The sequence below is a fragment of the Glandiceps talaboti genome, chromosome 18, assembly GCF_964340395.1.
Source record: "Glandiceps talaboti chromosome 18, keGlaTala1.1, whole genome shotgun sequence".
Taxonomy (NCBI): Eukaryota; Metazoa; Hemichordata; class Enteropneusta; family Spengelidae; genus Glandiceps; species Glandiceps talaboti.
In genome coordinates, this window is record NC_135566.1 from 7,143,189 (window position 1) to 7,170,448 (window position 27,260).

The 27,260-nt window shown below is 36.1% G+C and overlaps 2 protein-coding genes across 2 annotated transcripts in view; one reads left to right on the forward strand and one right to left on the reverse strand.

Moving 5' to 3' along the window:
* Positions 1–1,544: 1,544 nt before the first annotated feature.
* On the reverse strand, positions 1,545–12,756 carry LOC144448780 (serine/threonine-protein phosphatase PP1-gamma catalytic subunit B). The gene is made up of 7 exons (XM_078139068.1): positions 12,534–12,756; positions 7,457–7,588; positions 6,834–7,064; positions 6,047–6,151; positions 5,473–5,696; positions 4,888–5,022; positions 1,545–3,993 (listed from the first exon to the last, which is right to left on the reverse strand). Exons 1-7 carry the CDS (start codon positions 12,586–12,588, stop codon positions 3,889–3,891), a joined length of 987 nt encoding a protein of 328 aa, XP_077995194.1. The 5' UTR covers positions 12,589–12,756; the 3' UTR covers positions 1,545–3,888.
* A 4,125-nt stretch (positions 12,757–16,881) lies between these two features.
* Positions 16,882–27,260, forward strand: part of LOC144449322 (uncharacterized) — a 52,686-nt gene continuing 42,307 nt past the window's right edge. The window contains exons 1-2 of the mRNA XM_078139842.1: positions 16,882–17,026; positions 23,622–24,005. Coding sequence (XP_077995968.1) covers positions 17,008–17,026; positions 23,622–24,005 — 403 coding nt within the window. The 5' untranslated portion in view covers positions 16,882–17,007. The remainder of the gene's footprint in view (positions 17,027–23,621; positions 24,006–27,260) is intronic.

A 27,260-nucleotide genomic window follows, 5' to 3' on the forward strand; every position in this document is an offset into this window, starting at 1 on the left:
ATGAGGCATGTTCAAGAGGCCAAGTGTTGTCAGGTTTTTTTTCATTCTTCTTGATACTGCATGTGAAAAAAAAAACAGGCTGTGCATTCAAAAAATCTGCTGTTTATTTGTAGATTCAACTACTTTTTGAAGAAATAAAGACAACTAAAACGTATCACTTCAGTTACACAAGTCTGTAAGTTTTGTCCCATTCTTTCTCAAAGTGAAACCATAGCAACAAGAATGGGAGAGGCCACCAATCTATAATTCCAGGTGTCATTATTGGAATGTAGGTGACCTTTGACATGTGACCTACTTGCAAGTTTCCATATTATACATGTAATCACTATGTTCTCTCAGAGGTAATAGTTACATTGGGTATAGCTACTGAGCCCTCTTGAAGTTTCAGTTTCTTGGCTTCTTCCTGCTGCATTTCAAAGCATTCCAGATGATGACAAGTTACTGGGGGGGGGGGGGGGTAATATCAATACAATCAACAAACTTGGAAGGAGTAATTTGAGAGAGAGAGCTTCACTCCTTCCCTGGCACTTGAACATTCACCATAAAAGCAGTCAATGGTTTTCAAAGTTCAGAGATGATCTGATACACATGTCCAGATGAAGTTTCTTCTTTATTGACAAACACTATGCGATCACTATGTCAACCCTTACCCATCCCAACTTTAGACCACCACGTAAAATTAGCTTAATTGCATGGTGTGGGGTTCATTTGGGGGGTAAGTCTTTCGTAAATGATGTAAATTTCTACTCTCAAGTAAAGTTTTGTCTGAGCATCTCTAGTTTAATACTGGCTAGGTTCTTATGGCGTGGGGTTACGAAGTAGTTGGAATTAGACTGTTGCTGCACATTTTATCTGTTGAGAACATTAACACCGAATCCAATGAAAAACAGCAAAACATTTTGGTGTAATGTTAGTGTTGTCTCATGATTCATGCGATTGTTGTTCATATATTTCGAAGATGTGATAGAATTAGCATTCTGCTACATACTGCCCTCTATTGACAGGTTTGTGAAGACTGCAGAAGCAGGATTACAGAATGTTCATACGGGTACATTATATTGACATATTGTGTCAGGGTCATCTCTTAATAACGGAAGGTCACCCTTTAAAAGAAATTTGCACACCACTTCTAATTCTTTGCAACACTTATGGATGATGTAGCTTTGTCATAGAGGCATATTGACATTTATTCTCCACTTTCATATGCTATTTTCAACCTAGACCAACTATAATTCTTCAACTTTGTTCAAGGCCAAACTTGTCAGTCATGCTGATAGTATATGCCTATTTCTTTGTTGTTTTTTCAGTCTCATCGACAGGTCACATCTGATAATGTTGCAGTAACACATAGCACACAAGTAGTTTTGTTTTTCAGCATTGCAAGGTGATTTGAGCTATCAAGCTTATCACATCAGAGGACTACAAGTTTGATGTGGGTGGGGAAGGGGGGGGGAACCATTATGTGAAGTTTATTGGTCTCTTTCTGTCACAGCACACATGTACTCACATCATAACAAGACAAAGACAAAATTTTACTATATCAAAAGTACTCTATGGCTTTAATTATTACTGACTCCATACATACAGCAATGTTTACACATTTCAAAAAAATTGACAATATAATCATATAACATTCAGAGGGGGAGGGGGGGGGGGGGGCAAAGAAACAGATTTTGATACACTACAGGGCCAGTATTGCCCTTTACCAGAAAGAAGGGAAGTGAATCATATCCATAGATATCACGGCATGATCCAAGGCTTCTGTATATCAACTTGGCTGCTTCCCATGCACCCTATAACTGGTTCTTTGCTTTCTTGAAGGACCCAGGAGGATGTATACTGTAGAGAATCTTTAATTACAGTACACTGTATATGTAAATACTGCCTCCTGTGTCTTCCAAGGTAAAAAACAAAGATGGCACGTTTCAGATTCACAGGAAAAGAGGACACACTAAGAAATCACATGGCAGTGCATGTTCTATAAGAACTCTCCAATTTTTATACTGATGGAAGAACCAAGGTAGCTCATCATTCAATTTATATAAGATGTGTGCCCTGCTGAGTACGAAGAAGAAAGCGCAAAGGAAAGAACTACTATTAAAGCACTGAATAAAGATTGAAAGAAGTCAGAAAACAAACACACTAATGGTAATCCTGACCTTCAAAATACACACACTCACACACAGAAGGCCGGTGTTGCTACATTTTGTCCTTTTTTGGCCAAATCTGAACAATGAATGAGAAGAAAACATGATTTTTTTTTTGCCACATCTGAGCACCTACATCGGGAGAATGTCTGTATCGCAGTTTTATCTCAACATTTTGTACATCATGACTAACAGTTGTATGAAAAAAGTCAAGTTTAAAAAAAAATCATCATTTGTGACACTTGGTTTATATAGTTACTGTATTTCTGCAACGTTACTGCACAATGAATGGTTCGTTCATACAATTGGAAAAGTGAAACCCAAAAAACGTATACATATACATGTTTGTGTGACTTCAGACAGCATATGTACAAAGATGGAGAATGAATGAATGAAGGAAATTTACAATGATATATATTTCGTCAAATTGTCACACTCACAGAGACCATTCCATGCTGCATCTACACAAGAATATAATTACCCATGCAAATATATTTACATGCCAAGGGTCCAAATACTGAAGGAGGGGGGAAAATAGATCTAAAATGCACTGACATTATGGAGTAACATAAGCTAAAGTTAATCACTGTTATTTTAAAAAGTTGTTTACAATTACCAGTAACAATTCATTTCATGGTCATTATGTTAATTAGCAGGTGTTGTCATTTCATGCCTCAAAATAGTGTGACATAGAAACGTATGTTTAGTCGGGCAAGTGAAGTGCAAATAAGCATGCCAGCTTTATGGTACTGTGGGATATGCCAGATTGAACATGTGATGCCGGTTTATGTAAATGATCCCAGTGAAAACAGTCCATAAACTCTGGACAGCACCATACCAGTGACTAAACTCTACGCCTACCCTGTCAATGCTTGAAGCATACAAAAGACAACACTAAAGCCCAAACACGGATAGTTCAAAGTGCCGTAAAGCTAGAAGGACTACTGAATAACCCAGCAATCTGCCAGACAGTGTCCTCTCAGTGCACAATAATGTAGTACTTTCACATACACTGGTCGTCAATTGATTTCCCCTTCAAAAAATAACACTACCTTGAAAACTTGGTTTTTACAAGCTAGCAATACAAATAATATAATATGATTGAAGCTCTCAAATCTGCTGTATTTATTTTTAAAGTAAGTCGTTGCCTGTTTTAAAAAGCAAAAATTGTGGCAACTGTAGTATCTCTGTCTCTCTCTCTCTCTCCTCTTTTCTTGTTGGTTTATTTTAACTGTAAATTGTGCTTTCACGTTCCAATGCATTGCACAAACACTTGACGTTTAAATTGACAAAATAAATGGCTGTAGTAAGGAATAAACCAAAGAAAAAAAAGTGCTCGCTGGAAAAAACAAGCACTGTCAAATGACACACTTTAAAATGAAAAAGAGAAAAGTAATCTGTTGATGATTGCTTTAAACTCACATAGAAAAGCCCATGAGATTTGCACTCACTCAACTTCAAATACAGATGTTTAAAAATTCTTGTCATCCTCAGGCCTCTGAACAAAAATTAAGTGAATTTTTTAGGCTTTTCTTCAATTTGTGTAGGATCACAGAGAAACACGACACACTCAATGGACTGGGGGGATGGGACATAACCACCGACATCTACAGACAAGACTCTAGGCATGCAATATAAATTGCTGAATGCATCGTGTTTCTCTGTTCAGTGACTTGCTTGTGATCCTAGCTTTTTATAATCCAGATAATATCAGCTATTTACAGGTTCAAACAAATATCTCTTATTTCTTTCCTTTATTTTTGCCTTGGCCGCGTGGAGGAGTGACAGGACGCCCTTGATTGAGGCCGCCGTATGGGAATTTTTTCTTATCCGCCGGTTTAAGGATCTGGAAATAAAAAGAGAAGAGTTCAGAGGTTAAAAGATACCGGCAACTCAATTTACAGCCTGACAAGGAAAAAACGATGTACCATATGGTTTCTAACAATGTAGAACACAAACTGAATATTTGAACAGTGAGAACCTAATCAAACTTATATACAGTAATTCGTTGAACTTTATCTCATGCTGGCTACGTGAATAAACAGGAATACTATTTACAAGTCACTAAAAACTCAATATGACCTGTCAAATATATCATTCTGAATTTTTTTTTTTTTTCGTGAAGAATAATAACTTTTATTGGTTGAATAAATAAAGAAATTTGTTGAATAGATGCCACTGAGCAGCACTCTAGTGTTGAAGCAGGAGGAAACTCTTACACAGACCTGGTTAATTGTTAATCAAACAAAATTGAGGATAAGGACAGTATCATGGCTCTTTGGTTTCTGTTAACACTTCCATGTGTGAACTATATAATGCTACATACAATATCACTGGGAAACCTAAATCTAAATGTTTTGTTACATGGGACAATCAGGTAGCCATTACTTGATAAATTGCTGAAAACATTCCCATCTGTCAGTTGCAATTTCATACAATATATATTGAAATTCAAACACCAAACAACAAAAGCAAGTTCATGCTTTTGTATGTGAATCATTGACTCAGCATTTGCTTCTAAATGCACTTGTGACAATCTATATAGATAGATAGATAGATAGATAGATAGATAGATAGACAAAAATGGACAAAGTATCTGGTGCTTAACACAGATTACGGATAACTGCCCGACTCAAAATGGTTCTTTGAAAATTTGTGATTAAAAGCCTCTCACTACCTGGGGTGTATTTGTTTTTACACAAAAAAACTAAAAGTTAAACAAAACAGGATTTGAACTTACCTGAAAAGAACACATAAGTGTATCATCCACACTCATCATGGCACCTGCATTGTCAAATTCACCACAGTAATTGGGCGCTGAGAACAAGGTTACCAATTGTCGTTTGGCAAAGAATTCATACCCATCTTCAACAACCTGTCAAGCATAACAAAAATTTAATTTTATCTATCAATATCAGATTATCACAATTATGAATGCAAAAAATCAACAAACGGCAGTTCAAAAACAGAAATATGAAAATGCACTGGAAGAGAACTATGGTGGCCAATTATCCTTGGACTTTCCAGTACAATCAATGGGAAGACACATTTGACCTACCAAATGCACACTTTGAACATGGAATATATCAGCAATGAACTGTATTTATGCACACAAATCCAGAGTATGGTAATGTGACAACTTCACTTTGGTAGCACATACACATTCTATTGCTTGTAATGAACATATAGTAAAGTGTAAAAGGATGCATCATGGCAATTGTACCATATCAACCATCATTTTTTTTACGAATGAAGATGACATTTTCACACAAAAACTAACAGTGACATCCAAATACTACAATCAAACAAAGAACAAAATGCTTACCTGATGTGCTCTGCATATAAGATCAAGATCGTGTTTGTGAAGGAATTTGGCCACAATCTCTGGCCCAAATGTGAAAGAGACACCTCTGTCGTTTTCTCCCCAGCCTGTGGTTTCTTTGTCTGGATCTGACCAGAGAAGATCACAGAGTAGACCCTGGTCTGGTACGTCTGTTGGCCGCATGATTCTCCTGATCTGTTCCATTGATTGCAAGTCTGGGGATAAACCTACGAGAGAGAAACACAGCACATTAATATTACAATCAACTCAACTGAGTGCCATTTGTCTTAAAATATAACTTTTTATTTTAACAATTTGTACTTTGACATTTATCTTTCAGAACATACTGTGACTACTATTATCATACCAAGATTGCTTGATGCAGATAAGTGATGGCAACTCAGGAATCCCATTATCTAGACAAGAATTTTGAACAATAAAAAAGCACTATATCTCAATGCAATCTAGCTTTCCTGTAGAGATGGCTACCAGGAATAATCACAGTCTGTATTAAAATGCCGGTCCTGTCAATCAAAATTATCTTATTTGTTTCCAAATAGAATATCAGGTCATTTACCTCCATGACAACAGAATATCTTTTCATCAATAATGGCAGATATGGGGAGGCAATTAAAACAGTCTGTAAACGTCTTCCAAAGTTTAATGTTATACCGCCTTTTGCCTGTAGAGAGATGAAGAAAAACATTACAACTCAATCTCAAGATATGCGATACATGTACTTGAGAAGGTTAGGTTTTGTGAGAAGATTACAGTGGGGATAGTTGTGGGTATCTAAATAACGAGACACAACAACACACATCTCCACAATGTAGAAAGGATTAGTACTACCTGCAGCAATTGTTTACACAGTGTTGCTATACTGCAAGTCTGGATCTGTCAAGTCAATTTCCTTTTACAGGAAACCATTTGCCAAGTGCCTGATACAGTTGGCCTCAAGCAGTGACAACAAATTTGGTCTTGAATTCCATGCATGCACAGACACCATAATTGCTTCTTAGGTGTTACAATACAAAATGCTGGTGACAACATTTTGAGCTTGAATACCACATGCACAGACATCATTTTTAGGTGTTAAAAAGTGTGCATTGGTATCATGAATACCTTATTATTTCATATTTACACACATACAAAAATTGACTCATCCATCATTCGGTCTTATTTTGTACAAATAGCACCATTCAAATGTTTTGTTGACATATTCTTGTATCCAAGATGGTTGAACACGAACTATTCACATACACGGATACAGGGACACAGTGACCAGTGTCTTAATTTGAGATATCTTGAACAGAGACAGACATCACAAAGGCTACTTTGCTAAAAATATACAATCGTCTACTTACATTCATCATAAAACCCATAAATACGATTGATACTAGCACATTCGTGGTTGCCCCTCAAAAGAAAGAAATTCTCTGGATATTTAATCTTGTATGCAAGGAGTAAACAAATGGTTTCCAGTGACTGTTTCCCTCGGTCAACATAATCGCCTAAGAAGAGGTAGTTGGCTTCCGGTGGGAATCCACCATATTCGAACAGTCTCAGTAGATCATAGTACTGACCGTGAATATCACCTACAAAAGAAGAACACGGAACATTAGAAAGGCATACATAATACAGATATTGTGTACAAACTCCCATGGCTCTGATAAATTTAAACTGACACACGCAGAGCTGTCCTCGCATTGAGTTTCTACATCTCATGTACAATGAGCATTACAGTTGAATTATTACACTCCACTGAGATAGCGAGTAAAAATAAAATATTGTGACATTTAACATATGCTTTGATAAACATAACCTTGCAGACATTTGTATAAATGTTTCACAAATAGAAAATATCAGGTGTGTACAGAAGACATCATAAGTGGGTGCTACACAGGAAATTACATGTACTACTTTTTTTCTTTTTTTTCTTTTTTTTTGTGCTGGGAATTAATTCCCAGTGATTTTCTGTACTACTTACCACAAATTTTAAGAGGTGCCTCCAGTTCTAAGAGGATAGGCTGACTGAGGAAAATTTCTCTGGATTTCAAACATAGGCCACGGATTTCATTTTCTGTCAACTGAACATTTTTGCCTGGTCTTGACCCCCGAACTGTCAAAAAAAAAAATTTATTGTTTTGTGTTTAGTGCAAACATTAACAATGTCTATTTGACAAGCATATTTTACTACTACAAATTACACTGTAAAAATCATAATTCAATTGGAATAAATAGTAGAAAACTACAAGACTACTTGAATCGCATACAGAGTTAAAAATAAAAGAGGACAAACACAGTAAATGCCATCATCAATTAATCATCATAGACATGACCACTCAAACAAAGATTCATTAGCGTGTTGGATTTCTTTATTCAACAATTTCCATGTAAACAAATATAAAATGTACACCAACTTATGCACGTCTTTTCACTGACATTAAAATAACCTTTCCCTGTACAGTACAACCCAAAATCGCTATTTCCCTGTAGTGTTTTCATCTGAATATGTAGTCTCCCGTAGTGAATATTATGAGAGGCTGGGGAGGCGAATAACATAAAACAGCTTGGGGAGACAAATAACATTAAACAGCTTCGGCTTGTTACCCTGCCACTAGAGAACCGCTATTATTAGATTGCAAGTAAAAGTGAAAAACGGAGGCCAGTGGAAATTATGGAACTTATTCAATTACACTGAAGTACACTAACACATATTTACAATATCTGGGTAATCTTAACAGTTACCCAGATGCCAAAACAGGTAATTTATGGAAGTCACTTGGGTATATAAACAATATATATAAAATCCAGTACAGGAATATAAATTCTACTGGCAGTCAAGATACTGATATGTTGTAGCTAAATTTAGAATAGTTTAAATACCAACAAGGTTAGCTTTCTAAATTTAAATTCACCTTACATGCATTTTGAATGAGGTTAGTGGATTTATCGCCAAATGTTATGGGCAATGGCAGTTTAATATAGACAACAGCCTGGGGTGAAAAGGAATACTGTGTTACATTACATTGAGTTACCAGCTGTAGTTAACAAGGTACTTGATACCACGCAGCATCTCATTGTGTTTAGCTTAGTGACTGTCGCAACCTGGTTATCAACACTTCAAAATTTGCTGTTGAGTGATTAGTAGGAGTGCAACATGCCGTATTTCGGTTCTTGATGTATCTGTCTTACCAGCAAATCAAGCGTAATCCTTAATGAATTCATATACAAGTGCTGCCCATAATTACCAAACAGCACTAATACTGAGGGGATTTTTATCTATGATCAGAAGTTCTTCGCCATCAAATTAATAAAATTTTATGATGCAATCTTATAGGATTGATCCTTCATTTGAATACGCTGAGCAAATATGAGTCATCAGCTCAGCTCATCAGAATTTTTTTAACAGATTGACAAATGGTTACCATTTATCAGAAATTTTGCCTTATTTTTCAATCGGGGAATGTTGATTTGCATTCCACATTACAACACTTTACAACATTGTGGATTTAAGTCGGTGTGTATGTGCTTTGAACCTTGCATGAAAACAAAGACAGATTGCCTTATTTGAATAATCTTGAATCATAGCAAATATTCAAGGCCACTGATCTTACTTGGAATGCTAACACTTATGTCTACACCCTACAATCTCAGTAACTGAGGTGATAAAACATCAAAACTCAATTTTTTTTTTACATCTTTTTCAAAGACATATTAAGCCAAGTATCTCAATCTTGCAATATGACTTGGGACTGTCATCAGACAAATCCCGTTCTCGCACTCTTAAATCCTTTTCTAAATCATTAATTACAGACATTGTCATTCATCATCAAGCCAGGTCTTATGTTATGTTTTTCGATCTTCTTCCAAAACAAATAAATATTCCTACTATCACTGCCAGCCTCTGATAAACCCACAGTACATGTATGCATTACATTATAAGTTGTAATCAAGATCTAGGCCTATGGCCAAATCTATTTATAGAAATAATATCACCATATCAAGGATGACAACGGCAGATGACTCATTATGAGGCTGATGGACGATATCGCCTGGGTAAATGACTTGTATGTACAGTATAATCATCACCAATATTATCTAACCCTCTTCCTTTTGCATGTTGCTATTTGACAGATTTTCAATTAACATCCCCTAATAAAGTGCACCTTGCTACCAACCACTGCTGGCTTTTCAATAATGTAATGGCTGTTTTCTCAGAGCTCACACTTTAATTAACCAGACTTGTATAGAGGTATGGTAGGAAGTCTTGAATGGACTGCACTGAGTATAGGTATAAGGACTTGTCTAAAATGTATAGAAACTCCATTTTCACAGCAGATTAGGCAAGATAACAGTGAACTTGTCAAAGTGACTCATCAAGACATTCTACGAAAGCTATTTACACAGATGAAATAATGCCAACTATGCAAGCTACATAATGTGGGTAGGGATATCAACATTTTGATTAATCATAAACTACATATTACGGTGACAGGTACCAACCACTGTTGGGATATAATTTATGGTTAATTTTTTGACACATAAATTCACATTTCATCACAACAACCAATACCAACTGTAGTCATGGAGCATTCATTTGATTTTCTTATCAGGGCTTGACCTAACTATACACCTTGGACTCACACATGAACTGTTTTAGCTACAATTTCTATTGATTTCCATTGGTCTTGAAGACCACCTTATAAATTTGGTACCTTACATAGGATGTTTAGTCTATGTGCCCTGGACTATGGCTAATTTCAAACCCTGTGAAGTGCATATTCTGCATTTAGTTGAATTTCCCCGTTCCTATGAGAAGTGAAGTATGCGCCAATACATGTTGACAACATAATTCAAGAGTACCATCAACTCTCTTTTGACTACAAACATATTAGGACAAAACAGGAAGACCTTCTGTGAACTGAAAAACTGGAAGAACGCATATAAACCTTCCAGCATCACCAACGTTCATCAAGATAAGGATACAACAGAGGCCATCCTAAATGTATCAACACAGTACATGTACTTACAGGGAGGTCATCGTCCCGATTTAACATTTTCCCTTGGGTATTTGACAAAAGGCCACAACAAGGTCATCCTTTCAGATACTTCCTTAACTTTGCTTATTGACAGACAGATTCAAATTTAGTTGTGTTGTTGTTATTGTTGGTATGTTGGACATGATGTCCTTATCTCTAATGGAACATACAATGCTATCTTGCAATATTATTACTATTATAATTAGCATAGCAGCTAGTCTGAAAGTAGATTTTGCAAAAACTGAGGGTCATTCTTGAATGTAGATAAGTGTAGATTCTACACACTTCCTGTCATTGGGACTTTTATCTATTTTTTTTATTTATAATAGTCAAGTATGATAGTTCCTCTTTCTTTGAGAGGAGTGACTGGCTAGTTTTCGCTTATTCAAGAAAGGATACTTTGACCTTGCTCCCCACCTCCAATGGTCAACCCTTCACCAAACTCAGTATACAGTACTGTGTCTGTTTAATATTGAAACCAGTTTGATAACAAGAAACACGCCCATTTCTAGTTCTACAACACTTTTAAATTCATAACTTCGTGTACACCCTAACCTGAAGACCGAATGCAATTTTCACAGTAATGGTGACTGTAACTTTAGCGATATTCCCTATCCCATGACCTAGCGTACTCATTTGATTGTAATAAGTGAGACATGTCAAGTGTGGTTGGGCTCTACAGCTCATAAGCTTGTCCTAAACTTGTGATAATGTTTGTAATACAATGTAATACTTCTGGTTGCTTGTCAAAATGTCAGTAATGCTGGTCTGCAGTGAGACATTTTTGGCACCTACTTTATCATAATGGTTGTAAAATGAATGCAAAATTATCAAATTGGTGACTAGTATATTATCACAGTCTTTGTGGAGGACTCGGTTTATATCCAGTTTTCAGTTAATTTTCATGAACCATAACAATTCCCGTTATAGTTTGTCATACTAATTTTTATCATAAATTCTAATCTTCAAAACACATAAATTTTTCAAATTATCACTACTCAACAATGGTTATGACATATTTCCGCTATCCTTTATGATTGACAGGAGTGATCAAGAGCCCTCAATAAATATTTACAGTCTCCTGTTGCTATCACCTGACAAGCAAAACATGAAAAATGGTTTGCACACTGGTATTATTTACAGACAAAAATTCCATACACGCAGGTCATAATAATTTACTATTATCATCTATACTTATGTCACAAACCTTGAACACTGCCAATGTTATGAAGACTGGTCAATATTCACTTACTACATGTTATCAAAACATAATCATGTGATTATTTGCACTTCTCAACTGATAGTGTGATATGTGGTGTCACGCACCTAGCTTTAGTACAAACTGTAAACACGGATAAAATGTTTGTGTTCTTTGTATGCAAAAATATTTCAGGAACATGTGTTGAATTTGTTGTCGGATTAAGTTTGACAGTAACATGCTGGAGTGTTCGGGAGTTTTCGATAATGCGAATTGCTTCACACTGTCTCATAAGGTGACATTCATAATCACATAATACGACCTCTATGTATACAATGTACGTATATACAGTTGGGTCAAAACAAAGATCTTCCGCCTTTCCTGCCGATTCATGCACGATTACTCAGACCCTTTCTTCTTGATTCACGTTAATATTTTGACGAATTGAAGAAAACTTACGAACGATTCTGCTGTAAACTTTGATATTAGAAATGAGAGGCGCATTCTGTTGTCAAATTAACCCAGATACGACGGGATGGACGGGTTTTCAAATTCTCGGATCGGAAGTCGTATTTCTGCTGCTTCGTTTTATCCTACCTTGGCAACACAAGTACACATTATTACAACGAATACGAGTGTAGTTGAGCCTTTCCGTTGACTGCAATATGCCATATAGCAAGGCATGAGTTAAACTCAGATTATTTCATAAATCGTATGTGTCGGAAAAACCTCTGTAAATTATACGACGAAGATGCCGACAGGGGCCCGGTTGTATGCGGCGGCTCATCATTCAAAACAAATTTTGAAAGGTCATTCAAACTTACCTTCTAAAAGACGAGCTATGATGCTGTCTATATTCAATTTATCTGCATCAGCCATCAGAATAAATCTTAAAGTTATAATCTATACAAGTCCAGCACAATTAAATAGTGTCTAGAAGCGGATGATAACGGATGGAATATCAGGAACAAAAACCGACAGAAAAATGGCGGCCGTTACGAGGGCGTATTTATCTCATACCCGATCGCCATTGTAGTCAGGCCAAAGTTTAGAATGACGTCACGGGAATGCCGATTTACCGATAGTTGAACTATTATGAATGCGCTAATTAAAATAGCTCATTTTGTCGATGGTAGTGCGCCGCCACCGTCCTATCCAATAGTATATCTTTTCAATAATTGATAGCCATATTATATTTTCAGTCTACAGTTTTCATCTATTGTGTCTTTTTCTGAGGAAACAATTTACACGTGATGATAAAACAACTACTTCTAGAACTACAGTGCTGATAGGCCTATCACTGAGAGCATACGCATACACATGCTGACTGGAGCATTACAGATAAATGACAACGTCGTAAATAACTAACATATTCATTCAAATTATTGGATGGGAAAACGGAATTCGAAGAAAAAACAATGATAATTATAACGAAAGATATCATTGGAACTAACTTTTTTATTAAAAATTTCTTTTTGAAATGTTGAATCTTTGCCTAAACTGTTTGGTACTACTAAGTTTTGTATATAGGTCAATTCATAGTAACTATCAATATAGTTTCCGTCATTTTTCTGGGTTTTTTTTAATCGTCACATGATATTCCATCAAATCTGTTGTACGCCTTTAGATTCAAACACACACATTCAAGTTTGGAACAATATACTGCCAACAACACAACAAAGGGAGGCATGGGCTAGCGTTAACATTTTTGTCTTTGATATTTTGTTTCAGATAAAGAATACAATATGTTAATTACAGTAATTATTTACTGAATGGTGTTTATAGATCCCTAGTAATCAACCGTGTGATATGTGCCATAACAGTTAGACAAACTATACATAACTGATTTGATGACGCAATTTGTCGGTGTAACCAAAAAGTGCCCCTGACCTCAAGATCGTAGAAAAAAATACACATGTATAACCTGCCAATGCAATGTTCAGGGCGAACATCAACATAACTGTAATGATACAATTAAGGAGCTCGTGTCTTATGTACGTATTTAGACTAAAGTCGTGTCTGAACGGCTTTTTAAGGAAACCATTTAGAGTAACAAAATAGCAAATTTACCTTTACAGCTAGCTGCACTAGCCTCTGCAGCTGATATGATAATGAAACATTTTGTTTTGTGAGATAATTACTCAGAATATCGTTCACCCTCAAAATCCCTTGTGAGCTATTATGCTATACACTTTACCTTGATCGTTTTACTATTTCAGAGAATTTCGATATTTATATAACCTCATGAATAAACCATAAACTTATAACCATATTTTAAAACACGTTACATTAACCTGGGGACATTAATTACCCAAACCCTGATTTTGGCATCGTTTGGCATTTTTTTACGGTGCATGAAAGTTGTTATAACATATTTAATTTCAACAACTTTGGAACGTGTTGCTTTGAATGGGTATAGTCGACAGTTCATCTGATTAAAAGCCTATGTAGAGGTCAGCTATTTGTTCACTATATATATACCTTCGTTTGTCGCTGACAGATTTGTAATTGTAGCTCTCGTCTAGACCGACTGTTGGCAAGGGCTATCGTAGACACAGATCAGCGATGTAGACAAATTACTGTCCTATGGCCTATACGAATACGTGTAATATACTTGTAACACATATAAAACAAATGACGACGACAGCCAGAAAAAGTACAGTGGGCCTACAGTCAAAAGCGACTGTTAGTAACAGATTGAAGATCATCGAACTTAAAAACTAGCCGACTACTTTCTACTAAAACGGGGTATTTTAGTTACAGTGAGTTGATAGCCAAACTTAGTGATGATGATATCAGTGATGAGTCTGAGTTGTGTGAACTTCTCACAAATTGGATTTACCGTCAATTCTGTAATCTCTCTGCACTCTCATGGTATTTTGTCATTTTACAACTAACAAGTCACAAGGAAAGCTCGTTCAATTTTAGATACAATTCATATTTCAACTACTGAATTTAATTTCCTTCCATCTGGTAGAAGTTTAAGATGCCCGATTTGCAGTACAAATGGAGTAAGAACTCTTTCGTAGTCATACCATTCGCTGAGCGGCTTTTAAAGGGGAACACCACTCCAGACATTTTCTTGACCTTGTGTCTTTGTCATGTGCCTTTATGGTGTTTATAGGGTATCTTTGCTGTGTGGGTTATTGCATCATAGGAGCCTGCAGAAATAATCACGGTATTCAATGGTTGCACACTGAATACTCGTGATAGCTGTCTTAGACTGAAATGTAGACCATTTCTGTGTCCATGTTTTGTAATTGTCCTAAACGAACGAAGTTCGCTTATTGAGCTTGTGCGACATCGTCCGATCGTCCCTTAGGGAGCCTTCACGAGGAGGGAATGGGGTTAGGGAGTTGGGGTTGGGGTTGGGGGTTGGGGGTTAACTTTTTACAAATGTGTCCTCGGCATGATCCCAATGCTGCCACTGGTTCTAAAGCCTACTGCTACCACATCCCAGTACTGCCACCGTTGTAAAGAATTTCCATAACATGTCAGTGAAATATTTACAGTGAATATAATTAACTGTGGCGTGAGGAAAGGATCGGAGTGGGTCTTACAGTAGTAAAGGGGGAACAGCATGGCAAGATATTGGGGATAATGTGGTGGAGTGAAGAAGTTGACCTCTGTCCTGAGGTCGACAGTTCAGTCGCAGAGGCTAGTGCACGCAGCTAGCATTATAAGGGTAAATTTGCTTTTTGTTACTCTAAATATGGATATAGAACTCCCAGGGTGGAGGGTCTGTGCTATAACCAAACACGGGCATTGATTGTAATACAAACTCAAACTCTCTGGTGGTGGTAATAATAATAATAATGTTGGTTTTTATATAGTACCGCTTTCCCACTCTGTGCTCAAAGCGCTTTACAATTATTACCCCTGGCACGAATCTATAGCGGCACAATGGCCCTTTATACTTCCTCAACTCCCAGGGGAGCATGCAATCCAAGCATTCACATTGCAACCTCTATCCTACCAGGTCCCCAATTATACAGCTGGGTTGACTGAGGAACATCGTGGTTTAAATCTTGTCCAAGGACTTTAGCCACGCAGAAACAAACGACTCGAACCTGCAACCTGCAAGCGGGCCACTCTAACCATTCGCCCACCATGACTCAACAATAATAGTTGGAAACAACAAATGCCTTTCAATGTGGTGAGATCTTACTATAGAAAAAATTCCCTGTCTCTACTGGCCGTGGGACTCGAACCCAGGACCTCTTGCTATGTTTGAATGCTAACAAAATTAAGAAGTACGCCACTCGTAGGATGTTTGACTGAAATGTTTGAAGACTGAGGGGGAAATTTGAGGGAGGGTAACTTTTTAGCACAACAAAACTAGGCGGAGGGTTACATGTTATGCCACAGACGCAGACAGGACTTGGTTTTCATCGCCCTCCCCATGTAATTACCGTGAAAACTCCCTTAGACGGACCAAGTCTGTGTTTGTAAAAAAAAAAAATCGAAAAAGTTTGTTTTATGAAGAACGGAACTCAAACACACAAAAAACCCCAACCCTATACTTATTGCAGCTATACATACATACATACATACATACATACATACATACATACATACATACATACATACATACATTACATACATACATACATACATACATACATACATACATACATACATACATACATACATACATACATACATACATACATACATACATACATACATACATACATACATACATACATACATACATACATACATACATACATACATACATACATACATATATCAAGCTTACATTCTGTCAGATTTTTTTTGGAAAACGTGGAAGCATTACTCGGCCCCACATGCCCTGGGAATATGGACATACTAGTATGTATAATATAATTATGTATGATGAGCGCGCGGCCCCGTGGGATCGATGGTAGATATCAATATTTAATATCCAAAATAATTAAAATTTTGGTTTGTTTCTGATATGCTGTTATGTCGGAAAGTATACCTCGCAAATAATTGTTTTCTTGTTTTTACTCACTTGCACACACCAACCAATCCCCAGCCAATCCCGGAATCCCGACCCGGCACCAATCCCTCCAAGTTTGAAATTTCCCTCCGTCGCCGCAATGCATTATGGTCGCAACCGCGATGTTTATTCATAAGGAGGTTTACAACTGACCCGCCGAGCAAGCGAGCTGCCTATGCCTTTAGTGACTATGGCTTGATAGTGAATTATTACGATCACAGACTTATGGATTATGTAGCTGACTAAGAAACCATGTAAGGACACAGCGAGGAAGGCAATTCGCATCTCTTGTATTTATCCGTTGTCAAAGCATGGCGGTCAAGCGCAAAGGTAAGAGAAACATAGACCGATCCCCCGAACTGTCCCCTGTCAATCGCTCGAAAGAAGCCGCCATGTTTGTTGTTGCCATTGAGCAACATATGCAAGGACGCTATGCTCGTTACTATAGCGCTTCTTACATATTATCATATGGCGATCACAAGTAAAAATAACCCAAATAATTAGCGAAGACATTTCAACTTCATCAGATTATAGTAAATGTTGATATTTTTGAAGTCAGGGAAAGGATGTGGAACCAAAAACGTGCGAATAGTTTCACACCTGGGTATCGCTGGGATAAAGCTCGTTATTCCCGGAAGTTTTCACAATCTTACCTGCGAGCTTTCTCAACTACGTCTCAAATCAGGGATTGATAACATCTGTTTGTTTATTGGTGTCTTAATAACACTTTTTATTAATGATTTTAATTAAGAAATCAGCTGTGAGTAATTAAATCGATCACATTCCTGACAGACTGTATGATGGCATAACTTAAGCTGACGTAGTGATTGACCTTAATTAATCATTATTAGTAAAGTATAGTAACTTGCTATTTTTTCACCACCAACCTAGACTATTTGTGACGGTTGTTGAAAAGTGCATTTTTCGATGATTGATAAATCGAAAACTCAACTTTGATCCCACATAAAATATTGCGTAAAGAATGACAATTAGATTACATTTATTGATTTGAATTAAAGCTCAATAACCAGTCTCGTAAATTTTTCTAGTGTCAGTTTAAAAAAGCATCAGCCTTGCTCCCGTGATAAAATCTTTCTAGCACGTGAAATTTCGTGTTCCATCTGTATGTATATACATCCCTATATTAAAACCTAATATGGGAAACGGGTACTTCACTATAGTGGTGGTATTCTATGGAACAATCTACCCCCATCCATAAGATCAGCTCCGAACCCATCAATATTTAAAAGACAGTAGTCTGATAATGTAATTGGATATTTTGTAAAGTACATTTTGCCTCTGTAACTTTCTGTCCTAGTTTGTCCCTTTTTTGTTTATTTTTTTATGTGTACTAATCGTGCAACAGGTTCCATTGGGTGTGTGTGTCATGGTAAGAACACCTGGAATTGCATGGTATCTCCTCAAGGCCTTGTCTACAAATCTCCTGGTGTATTAAATACATTATAGTAGCTCTTGACGAATTTAAAATTTAAAGTTAATTAAGATTTCAGATCAACAAATGACTTTAATTCCCTCTGGTATTCTGTTTGCAGTGATTGACTTTGATATATTGTTTTGTGATAGGAACCAACATTTATACAGTTATGTTCTGCTTGGAATCCAAAGTGTGACAAACATCATTTCACTGTTAAATTTTATGAATGAAAAAAAAAGAAGAAAAAATCTGCAGGCATTTTAATAACATTGATGAAGAATGTTGTCAGAAGTGAAAATTATATGTAGAGGCTGAGCAAACATGATTTCAGTCAGGTGTTGGTATCAAAGTCGTACAAAGAATGTAAATTAACATACTTTAATGCAACGTGGATTAAAAAAGTAAGCATGCCAACCAGTTCGCGTGCTAGTTATGGTGCAGTGTAATGATGTACACCGACAGGGTCAGTTTAGATTCATGTTGCGTGACCTTCAGTTACCCTGTCAAATCAATAAATTGTCAACCACTTCAGTGGGTCACAATATAATACTCAAATTCTTTAGTTTACCTGTAGTTGGTTTACAATAACTTACCTTCTATTGTACTAGGTGGACTTTAATTTTATCATTCTGATCAATGCGTTGACCCTGATTCTGAAGTTTTGTTGAAACTTGTCAAAACTGAACCAGTGCCAAGAAAATACTTGTTGTACATGCTTGAACTTGACACATTCTCAGGGCATTTTGGGGTAAAATCACAGCTGGAATTATAATGGATAGCCTTCTGTATTTAGAGAGGTATACATAGGTTATTTTACTGTGACTGCTGTGTGTGCAATCTAACCATATACAATGCACCTTATTCTCATTCATTCTTGCAGTGTTTTTGCAAGGGTTTAGGAACCCTGGTAACAGAGTGGGAAATTTGGTAAAACTTTCCATAATTTGTATTATGATTTTGGTGCGGAATCAATGTTTTGAAATACCATGGGAAACTCGGATGGATTTCATGAGTTATCATCCATAACAAAAACATTACAATGTATGTTTTTCACATGTTGGAACTGCAGGAATGTGTGTGTGTGAACCATGTAATAACACCACAGAAAAAACAGAGATTGACCCATTTTGAAGTATTTGAGAGCTTTTTGATTGAATTAATGATTAAATGGCCTGAAGGAGTTGCAAACACCAACAAATAAATAAATTTGTGTGTGATATACCGACAAGACAAAAGAGTGATTTTCACTGTTGCAGGTAATTACTGAACCCAAAGTTGAACCATATTCTGTGTTTTCACAGTATGAAATAAAATCTAGCTGAGTTCCCAAGGTGTTTTATACCAGAATTCACTATCAGTGTTTATGGGCAGTAATTTGATGAAAGCTATCTGAGTTCTCCAGTCAGTTTACCAGAGTCGTCTGCCAGTGTTTTTGTACTTAAAGTGCAGTATTTTAAGTTGGTCAAATCTACCTGCATTCCCTGGTCACTTTACCAGGGTTCCCAACACACAGTTATGGAACAATATAACGGAAATTATGCCACTTTTATTCCCTTTTACCATTCTGTTATCGGGCTTTCCCAACAGACGGAAAAACGATTACTGCTGATTTACATTTATTTATGAAAAATAATTTGATTTCTATCTGAACATAATGCCTTTACTATACATGTATGTATGACATGAATTCTTGATGCATACCTTTGCCAGCAACAAAGACATTACAGGGGACCCTGTTCTTTGTATATCCCATAACATTTTGCCCTTCTCTTTCTGAACACTCTAATGGATTGAATAAACAAACTCTCTGTCTATTTCTAGCACAAAGCGTAGCTGACGTGTATGTTGCTTTGTATTGCTTACCATGACTTTGAAAATACGAGTGTTCTATCTTTCTCTACTGCAATTGTTGGACAGTATACCCAATTAGCCGACAAACCATTGTACTGCAAGGGCTGAATGTCTTGTACAAATGCTACTGTGGTAACCATAGTAACATAGTATTTCTAATTAACTTGTCAAGTTTCAAATTTGTCATATTTGTAGTCATCAATTGTGTTTAATCATAGGTGGTTTTGTTTGAATAGAAAAGACACTAATTATAAAGTCAAATCAAATAAATGTGAACTGGTTACGAATATACTAAGATATTTGAATTTGAGGCCGTAAAACGTGGTCATGGTACCAAACAAAGGTGAGGATGCAGTCATTGTTATTGAATATAAGTCACATGGTCTTTTGCTTCGAGTAGGTGCTTTAAAAATGAATGATTTAACAGTATTTAATAGTAGTATGCATTAACAAATTGTATGCTTTAAAACCGAAAATATATTTAAACTCCAGTTTGTTGTTGGACATTACAAGAACATGTGTCTACATTCAGGATAACCATCGTTTCCCTCTTTAATTGAGTTTGTGCAGGTATAGCTATATTATTCTTTAGTAAGTTTTCTTCATTTCATGTTGCAAGCTTAGAAAATACTTCTGACCTCAGGGTTTTGTAACTACAGCGGATTTCAAAATACTATTCACTGACTCTGTTTGATACAACCACACAGAAATCAATAAGAAATTACACACGCTATGTCACTTCAACAACAAGATCACAATTTATTGCTACATTTAGTCTGAATGAAATAAACCATTTAAACCAATGTACTGCAACAAGATGTAGACACACAGGTGCCAATGTTTTGATGTCTGTATTTGACGTCTGCATGGTGGCACATCAGTTCATTTCATTTAGACAAAATGTTGCAAGAAACTGTATTCATTCAATCTTGCTATCTGTACAATGTAGCATGTGTAGTTTCTCAATACCAACTTCAAGGTTGTATCAAACAGAGCCACTGAATGGTATTTTGAAATCTGCTGTACTCATCTTCAATTCATGGTGACAAGACCCCTTATGTCAGTCATATTAAATTTTCTTCCTCCGAACATTTAGAATATTGAAGAATTATCAAAGTAAACAAAGTCATATTATTTGTATTTTTTCCACATCTACATGTTATATGAGTGTGTGAAGCATTGGTATGTTTGTACTGGAGAATTGACAGATCAAACATACAGGTCATAGATTTTCTTTATCAATTTGATATAGATCTTGTCTGTCTCAGACAAAAACTTACAACTCTGATAATTTACTATAATACTCCCGAGTATTGTATTACAAAATTGATTGCAAATGATGTTATAACTAGTTTTAAGGGTTGTAAGTAGGTAAGATAAAGTAAGTTCTAGTTATTTTATATACTGTGATACTATGATAGATTATTTGTATCACGTGCAACAAGATTATTCTGTATAATCAGAATCTTATCGAATTTTACCAGATTTCTACCTCTCTGTTACCAGGGTTCTTGAGCCTTAGAAAAAAAATGTGTCAAAAATTGACTTAGATTCCACCACACAAGTGCATCTTGTAACTGGAAAATTGGCTATTATATTACTAACGTGTGGGCAATGTGTTCATCTCATGCTGGTCTGCAATATGCTTCAAACAAGTTCCGTTGTTATATCGAATTGAACTTTTGTTCCAAACACAAACTTGAAAATTATAACTTGAAATTTTCAACTGTATGCTTCAGTCTTTGCCAACAGATTGTCCACTATTCAGAACATACCGTATTTCAAGTTTGTGCGTTGAACAAAAGTTAAATTTGATGCTATGATTTACCGACACAGATGAATTTTCATTTGGAGATAAGTTCCATTGTTATGTAAATCATGCACTTGATCATAACCTACCACATCTTTAATTATTGTTTTACTTTATGAATATGAATTACCTACCAGCACCCTTTAGGGCTAGGGAGAACCCAGAAAAAATGGGGAATGATTACCAGCATTTGTCGATCCTGCTATGTTGTGTTAAGCTGACTGTCAGTATCACTGTGTAGAAGTACTTTTACCTTTACTTTATGACATCACAAGTGTGCAAACAAAGTAAATCAATTTTGTACATAGAGATGGGGTCATGTTTATTGATAATGTCAATATCATATTCATGGCGAGGTGGAGAATACTGAAATGGTGGGAAAAAAACCCAACTAGTTCTAAGAATTGTGTAGAGGTCCACTTCGGATTAGGATTAACATCTTAGTGTGAAATAAGTTCTTTAGAATAGTATAGAAAAAGAATGATCATATGTAATCCTTCTTTAGATATCACTAATCTGGTGACCTGGGATTGAAACATGACCCTTTAAGAATCCCTGTAATCTGAATTGTAACCATAACTCGTTGTTATATCCATTGGGGAGGTGGATGCGAACAGTTGGAGGTGGGGGGGGGGGGGGTAAGGAAAATAGCAAAACATTTAAACAAATCCACCAATACTAATTGTCAAATAAACCCCCTGTAAATATGAGTTATGCATATAACCATCACTCACTATAAAATTAATCACTTCAAATCATATCAAGTAAATATAACCTCAGTCCTGTCAACTGTATTTTTCTAACATTATTTCCATTTGAATCGTAATCAGAACTTCTATGATTTTTGTCGCAATGCCGCAAAGTTAATCAATATTGGTTATAATATGTATTTAATAACTTATAATAATAATTGTATTGGTTTTGTAAATTGCTTTGTACTATTTTTATCGAACGTCACTCATGAGTCATAACGCTGTACAAATTCAGTCGTTAATGTAATTCAGTGAAACCTTTTATATCAAAATGTTCCTACACTATTAAGCTACTCTGCAGGACACTATATTTGTATTGCAGCACACTGGTGCACTGTGTTCACCACATTATTCATAACATGCTTTGCTTGTGTCTAAACTTTGAATTCAACATTTGTGTATATTTTAAATTTTGCATTCTTCGAAGGATATGATTTTGAATTATGAAATTCGTGTCACAAAATATTATATTTTTGTTTGATTTGTTTCCTTTTAATTTTCAAGCAATCACAAGTTTGAAACCATTTCTGTGGATTTATTTATGCTTTAATTCTGATTTCACAACCAGTGGTTATAAAACCTATCAGAATTTAACTATATACTTCTGTGTGTCGCAAGACCACCATGGAAATAAATGTTGATTGCTTTCTTGTTTCTAGGCAATACATTTTTTTGTATGTTTAACAAGATTGTATTGCTAAATAGATTAAATAAATCTGAATCTAAAAATCTGTCACCAACCTGATGAATATACATATATTCAGCAAATTTCTCTGAATGTAATATGAATGGACATAACGTTAATAAATAGTACATGTAAAACCAGTGTTAGCCATATTCAGCAGTGTTTCTGTTAAGGTTTAGGAACCCTACTTCCAGAATGGGGAACAGGGTAAAAGGTGCATAGTTTCCCAAACAACCTACCATGATTTTGTTTAGGAACCCTGGTAAAATGACTGGGGAACCTACAGTAGATTCTATCTAATTACCTCTCTCAACGAAAAAAAAACTGATTCAGGAAATCTTATAAAGTTATATATTATATATACCGTAATATTTCTCTCTCTTATTTTGTAGATTTTCAAAAGGCTGTTGCCTTTATTCAGGACTTTTTGTTAAAACTGACAGCAGATCAAGAATGCGCAGAGCTGCGGGACAGCCTCAATCTGGTCTTACTACAGATGCAGAAATATTACAGGATAATACGATTATCCCACCAAAAGAAAATGAACACTGAGAAGGACGTACGGAAGTCCATGCCGCACGGAATGCGACCAATTACGCCGTATCAAGAGGCTCAGGACAGATTTACATGGAAGTGGTTACATTTGGAAAATCCTAAAACGGCACCAAAGATGGTGACATTACCTCTTGATGCAAGAGATTCATTGAGTCTACCTCTCATGTTACAGGCAATTCAAGAAGGTGATATGGAGTTGCTTAAACAACTAACAGCTAAAGGTAAGGACAAGGTTTTCCCAAGTCACCTTCTAACCATGTGTTACGCACCACACCCCATTCCCTATGTGCAGTCCATACTAAAGGAGACCTGTTTTTTTACGCTTACAGACAAAACAGTCTCTTCATTGAAAACACAAAAAATTCTTACTACTGTAATCAAAGTATACTGAGGGGTACATGAATGGGGATGTTGCACCTCATAACGTAAAAAAATGTACATATATAGTAACATTCACATTCAATGTATTGTCATTGCATGTATCCTAGCAGCTGTTCATATCCACAATGAATAGGATATCTGATATTAAAATGAGACAGTGAAAAACAAAACCAGACAAGTTTTCCCTGTGTATTATGAAATATTGAGCGTCGTACTTATACTAATAGTACTATATGAATTCAAAATACATTTGCCTTTCTTAAGATTTCCAGATGTGACCTTTCTATTTGTGAATAGCATGAATGGATTGAGCACTGCTGTTATAACAGATTGTGAGCTGTTATCAAAGTTATGGGGAGAGGGTCAACTTACATAAAAAGTTATCATCCTCTCAACCGAGGCAAATCTTGTTTCTATGATTGATACGCAGCAAACAGGTTGGCTGCTGTGACCTGCCGTTAAATATAACAGTACTACCATTCAATGGGTGCTGAATATAGTGGCACTCATTTCAATTGAGTTAAACCTTGCATATGTTCTGTGGTAATTCTTGTGATAATTCTAGCAATTGTGAGATCCCAGTGACAGTTGAAAGAAGTTCAGTGACAGCCTTGAGAGGAACGTCAGTGACAGCAAATTTTAAACTCTTGTATAAAACCAACATTGATAACCCCTCAGTATCAGGTCATGTACTACTTTGCATAAGTTCAGTGGTAACGGTAATAATAATTCTCACAATTGCAAGGAATGAACCCCAGTGACAGTCTTGAGAGGACATCCAGTGACAGTCTTGAGAGGAGCCTCAAAGACAACTAACTTCACACTCTAGTATAAAAAACTAACATTAATAACCCCTCCCTATCAGGCGAAATGGTACAAGCAAATTATTGTTTGTCGTACTTTTTTCATTGTCACATTTATTATAGAACAACTTCAACGACAAAAGTAGTGACAGCCTTGAGAGGAACCTCAGTGACAGCTAACGTCAGACTCTTTAGATTCTAGTGAAAACCCCAAAATACCTGTACCTATCAGGTCATACTGTAAAACCAAATTTTTGTTTCATCAATCTTCCTTCACATTTACATCTATCCATAGAAAGTAGAACAATGTCAATCATAAAATAAACACAATAATATTTCAATTCATGTCATGGAGAAGAGGTTGGTGTCTATAATAGATGAAAAAAATAATTCTGGTGTCCTTGTAGCATTGTAATTAACAAAGTCATCCATTCCTATCTTTCACACAGCATCATTGGTAGCAATGTAGTTTGTATACTTTGTAAATTTGCCAGAAGGTTTCCTAGCAGGTTAGGAGTAGTTCTCTCACTAAGGTGTCTTTGTGTTATGTGGTAAAACACGCAGAACTGGTGTAAAGGATAACCAGGGTGTTAGTATTTAAAGAAAGGTGTGTACAAATAACTCATGGTCCACTTTGGCTGTGGGGTATACATGGTGTGAATTGTAAGGCTTAGCTAGGAGGGTATACATGGTGAGAATTGTAAGGCTTAGCTAGGGGGTATACAGGGCTTAGCTAGATTCACTGCTTCTTTGGATATTTGGAACAATAGCTCAGGGTTAGTTTTATCTAACTCTATGCTATTGTTGTGTCTTTTTTTGTGGAAAACTTGACCCTTTGGGGAAATTTCTCAAATGAGGTTAAAAATCATGAAGTGGTATAGAAATAATAGAATTATTCCAACAATATAAAGTGTTCATTCTGGTTGTCAAAACTGGATTTGTGGGAGTTACTTGGTGTGTATTGTCAAGTTCAAATTCAGTACTGTGGAAAGAGAGTTGTCAGCCATTGTTATGATATAGTTAAAGTCATTACCAATATTGGCTAAAGTTTGAAAAGTTCTACTTGTAACATGTACTTGAAATTTTGACTATTTCATTGACTTTTCATGATGTTTTTATGTCTACCATAAAGCTTTGAATAGTTTTGGTACATGAAGATTTCTCATTCTGCAGGTCGTAGAGGACAACAATGACATTGTTAAGCTCAAGGCCATCAGAGATTGTTACCCCTTGTTCTGGTTTTGAAGTACTTTTAAATAGTCAGTTTTATCAAAAGCGCCATGATTACTTAGGATTGCTTGTTTGTCGTACTCCATTGTTTTGTTGAATGGCAAAACTATTTATGCATTCTTATGTTGTGTAGAAGTATCCAATCTCACAGCAGTTTTAGATTACAAACTGAGAAAACATGGCTGTACACATGACAAACACCGTAACAAACAAGTTAGAGGGGGTAGTAAACATTTAAAAGTTTGTCACAAAAAAAATTTTAAAAAAAATTGGCAGTTTTTATCATAAAGTTCAAACAAAGTGTAGCACACTAAGTGTGGAGGTGTGCGGATGAATTGATTTACACCCAAATGGTATGTGGACTGATAAACTCAATGATTACAAACAGAATGAAATGTTTGAACTATTCCCAAAAGTTGTAGGGCGAGGCATCAATTGTTGCTGTAATATGTGTACAATGTATTTGTACACCAAAATATCATAGAAAGAAAGCTGCTCACGCATAGTTTGAAATTTGCATACAACTGCGTAGTGTCATTGAGTACAATACAATGCTGTTCCACCTTTTTAAAAATATGGTGGAGCATAATCTCTTTGATCAGAGTGGTACACACATATAATTTAATGTCACTGCATGCTTTTCATTGCATGTAGACTGTAAGTAGGGGAAAAGGTTAGTGGTGGTCTACTATTGGTTATGAACATTTTACGGTACGTTGGTCAGGATAAATATGTGATGTCTTTTTCCTCACAATGTGATGGTATGTTAGGTTTAAATCATAGCGTACTAGTCTGTATTTATACAATGGATTGTATACTGGATCTGTATTTCAACTTTCAAAGCACGTAATATTCTGTGCAGCACTACAAGAATATAGCCTGTGAACCTACCTATTGAGGAGGTCTGTGTACTGCAGTATTATAGCAGTTTGTATGCACTGTAGTCACTGAGTCATTGCTGTAGTGTTGCAGTCTGTAGTGTATTGCAGTATGGTAGTCTGTGTAGAACTACTGTGGTATTACTATTTTGTACATTGCAGTGTTGCAGTGTCTATATATACT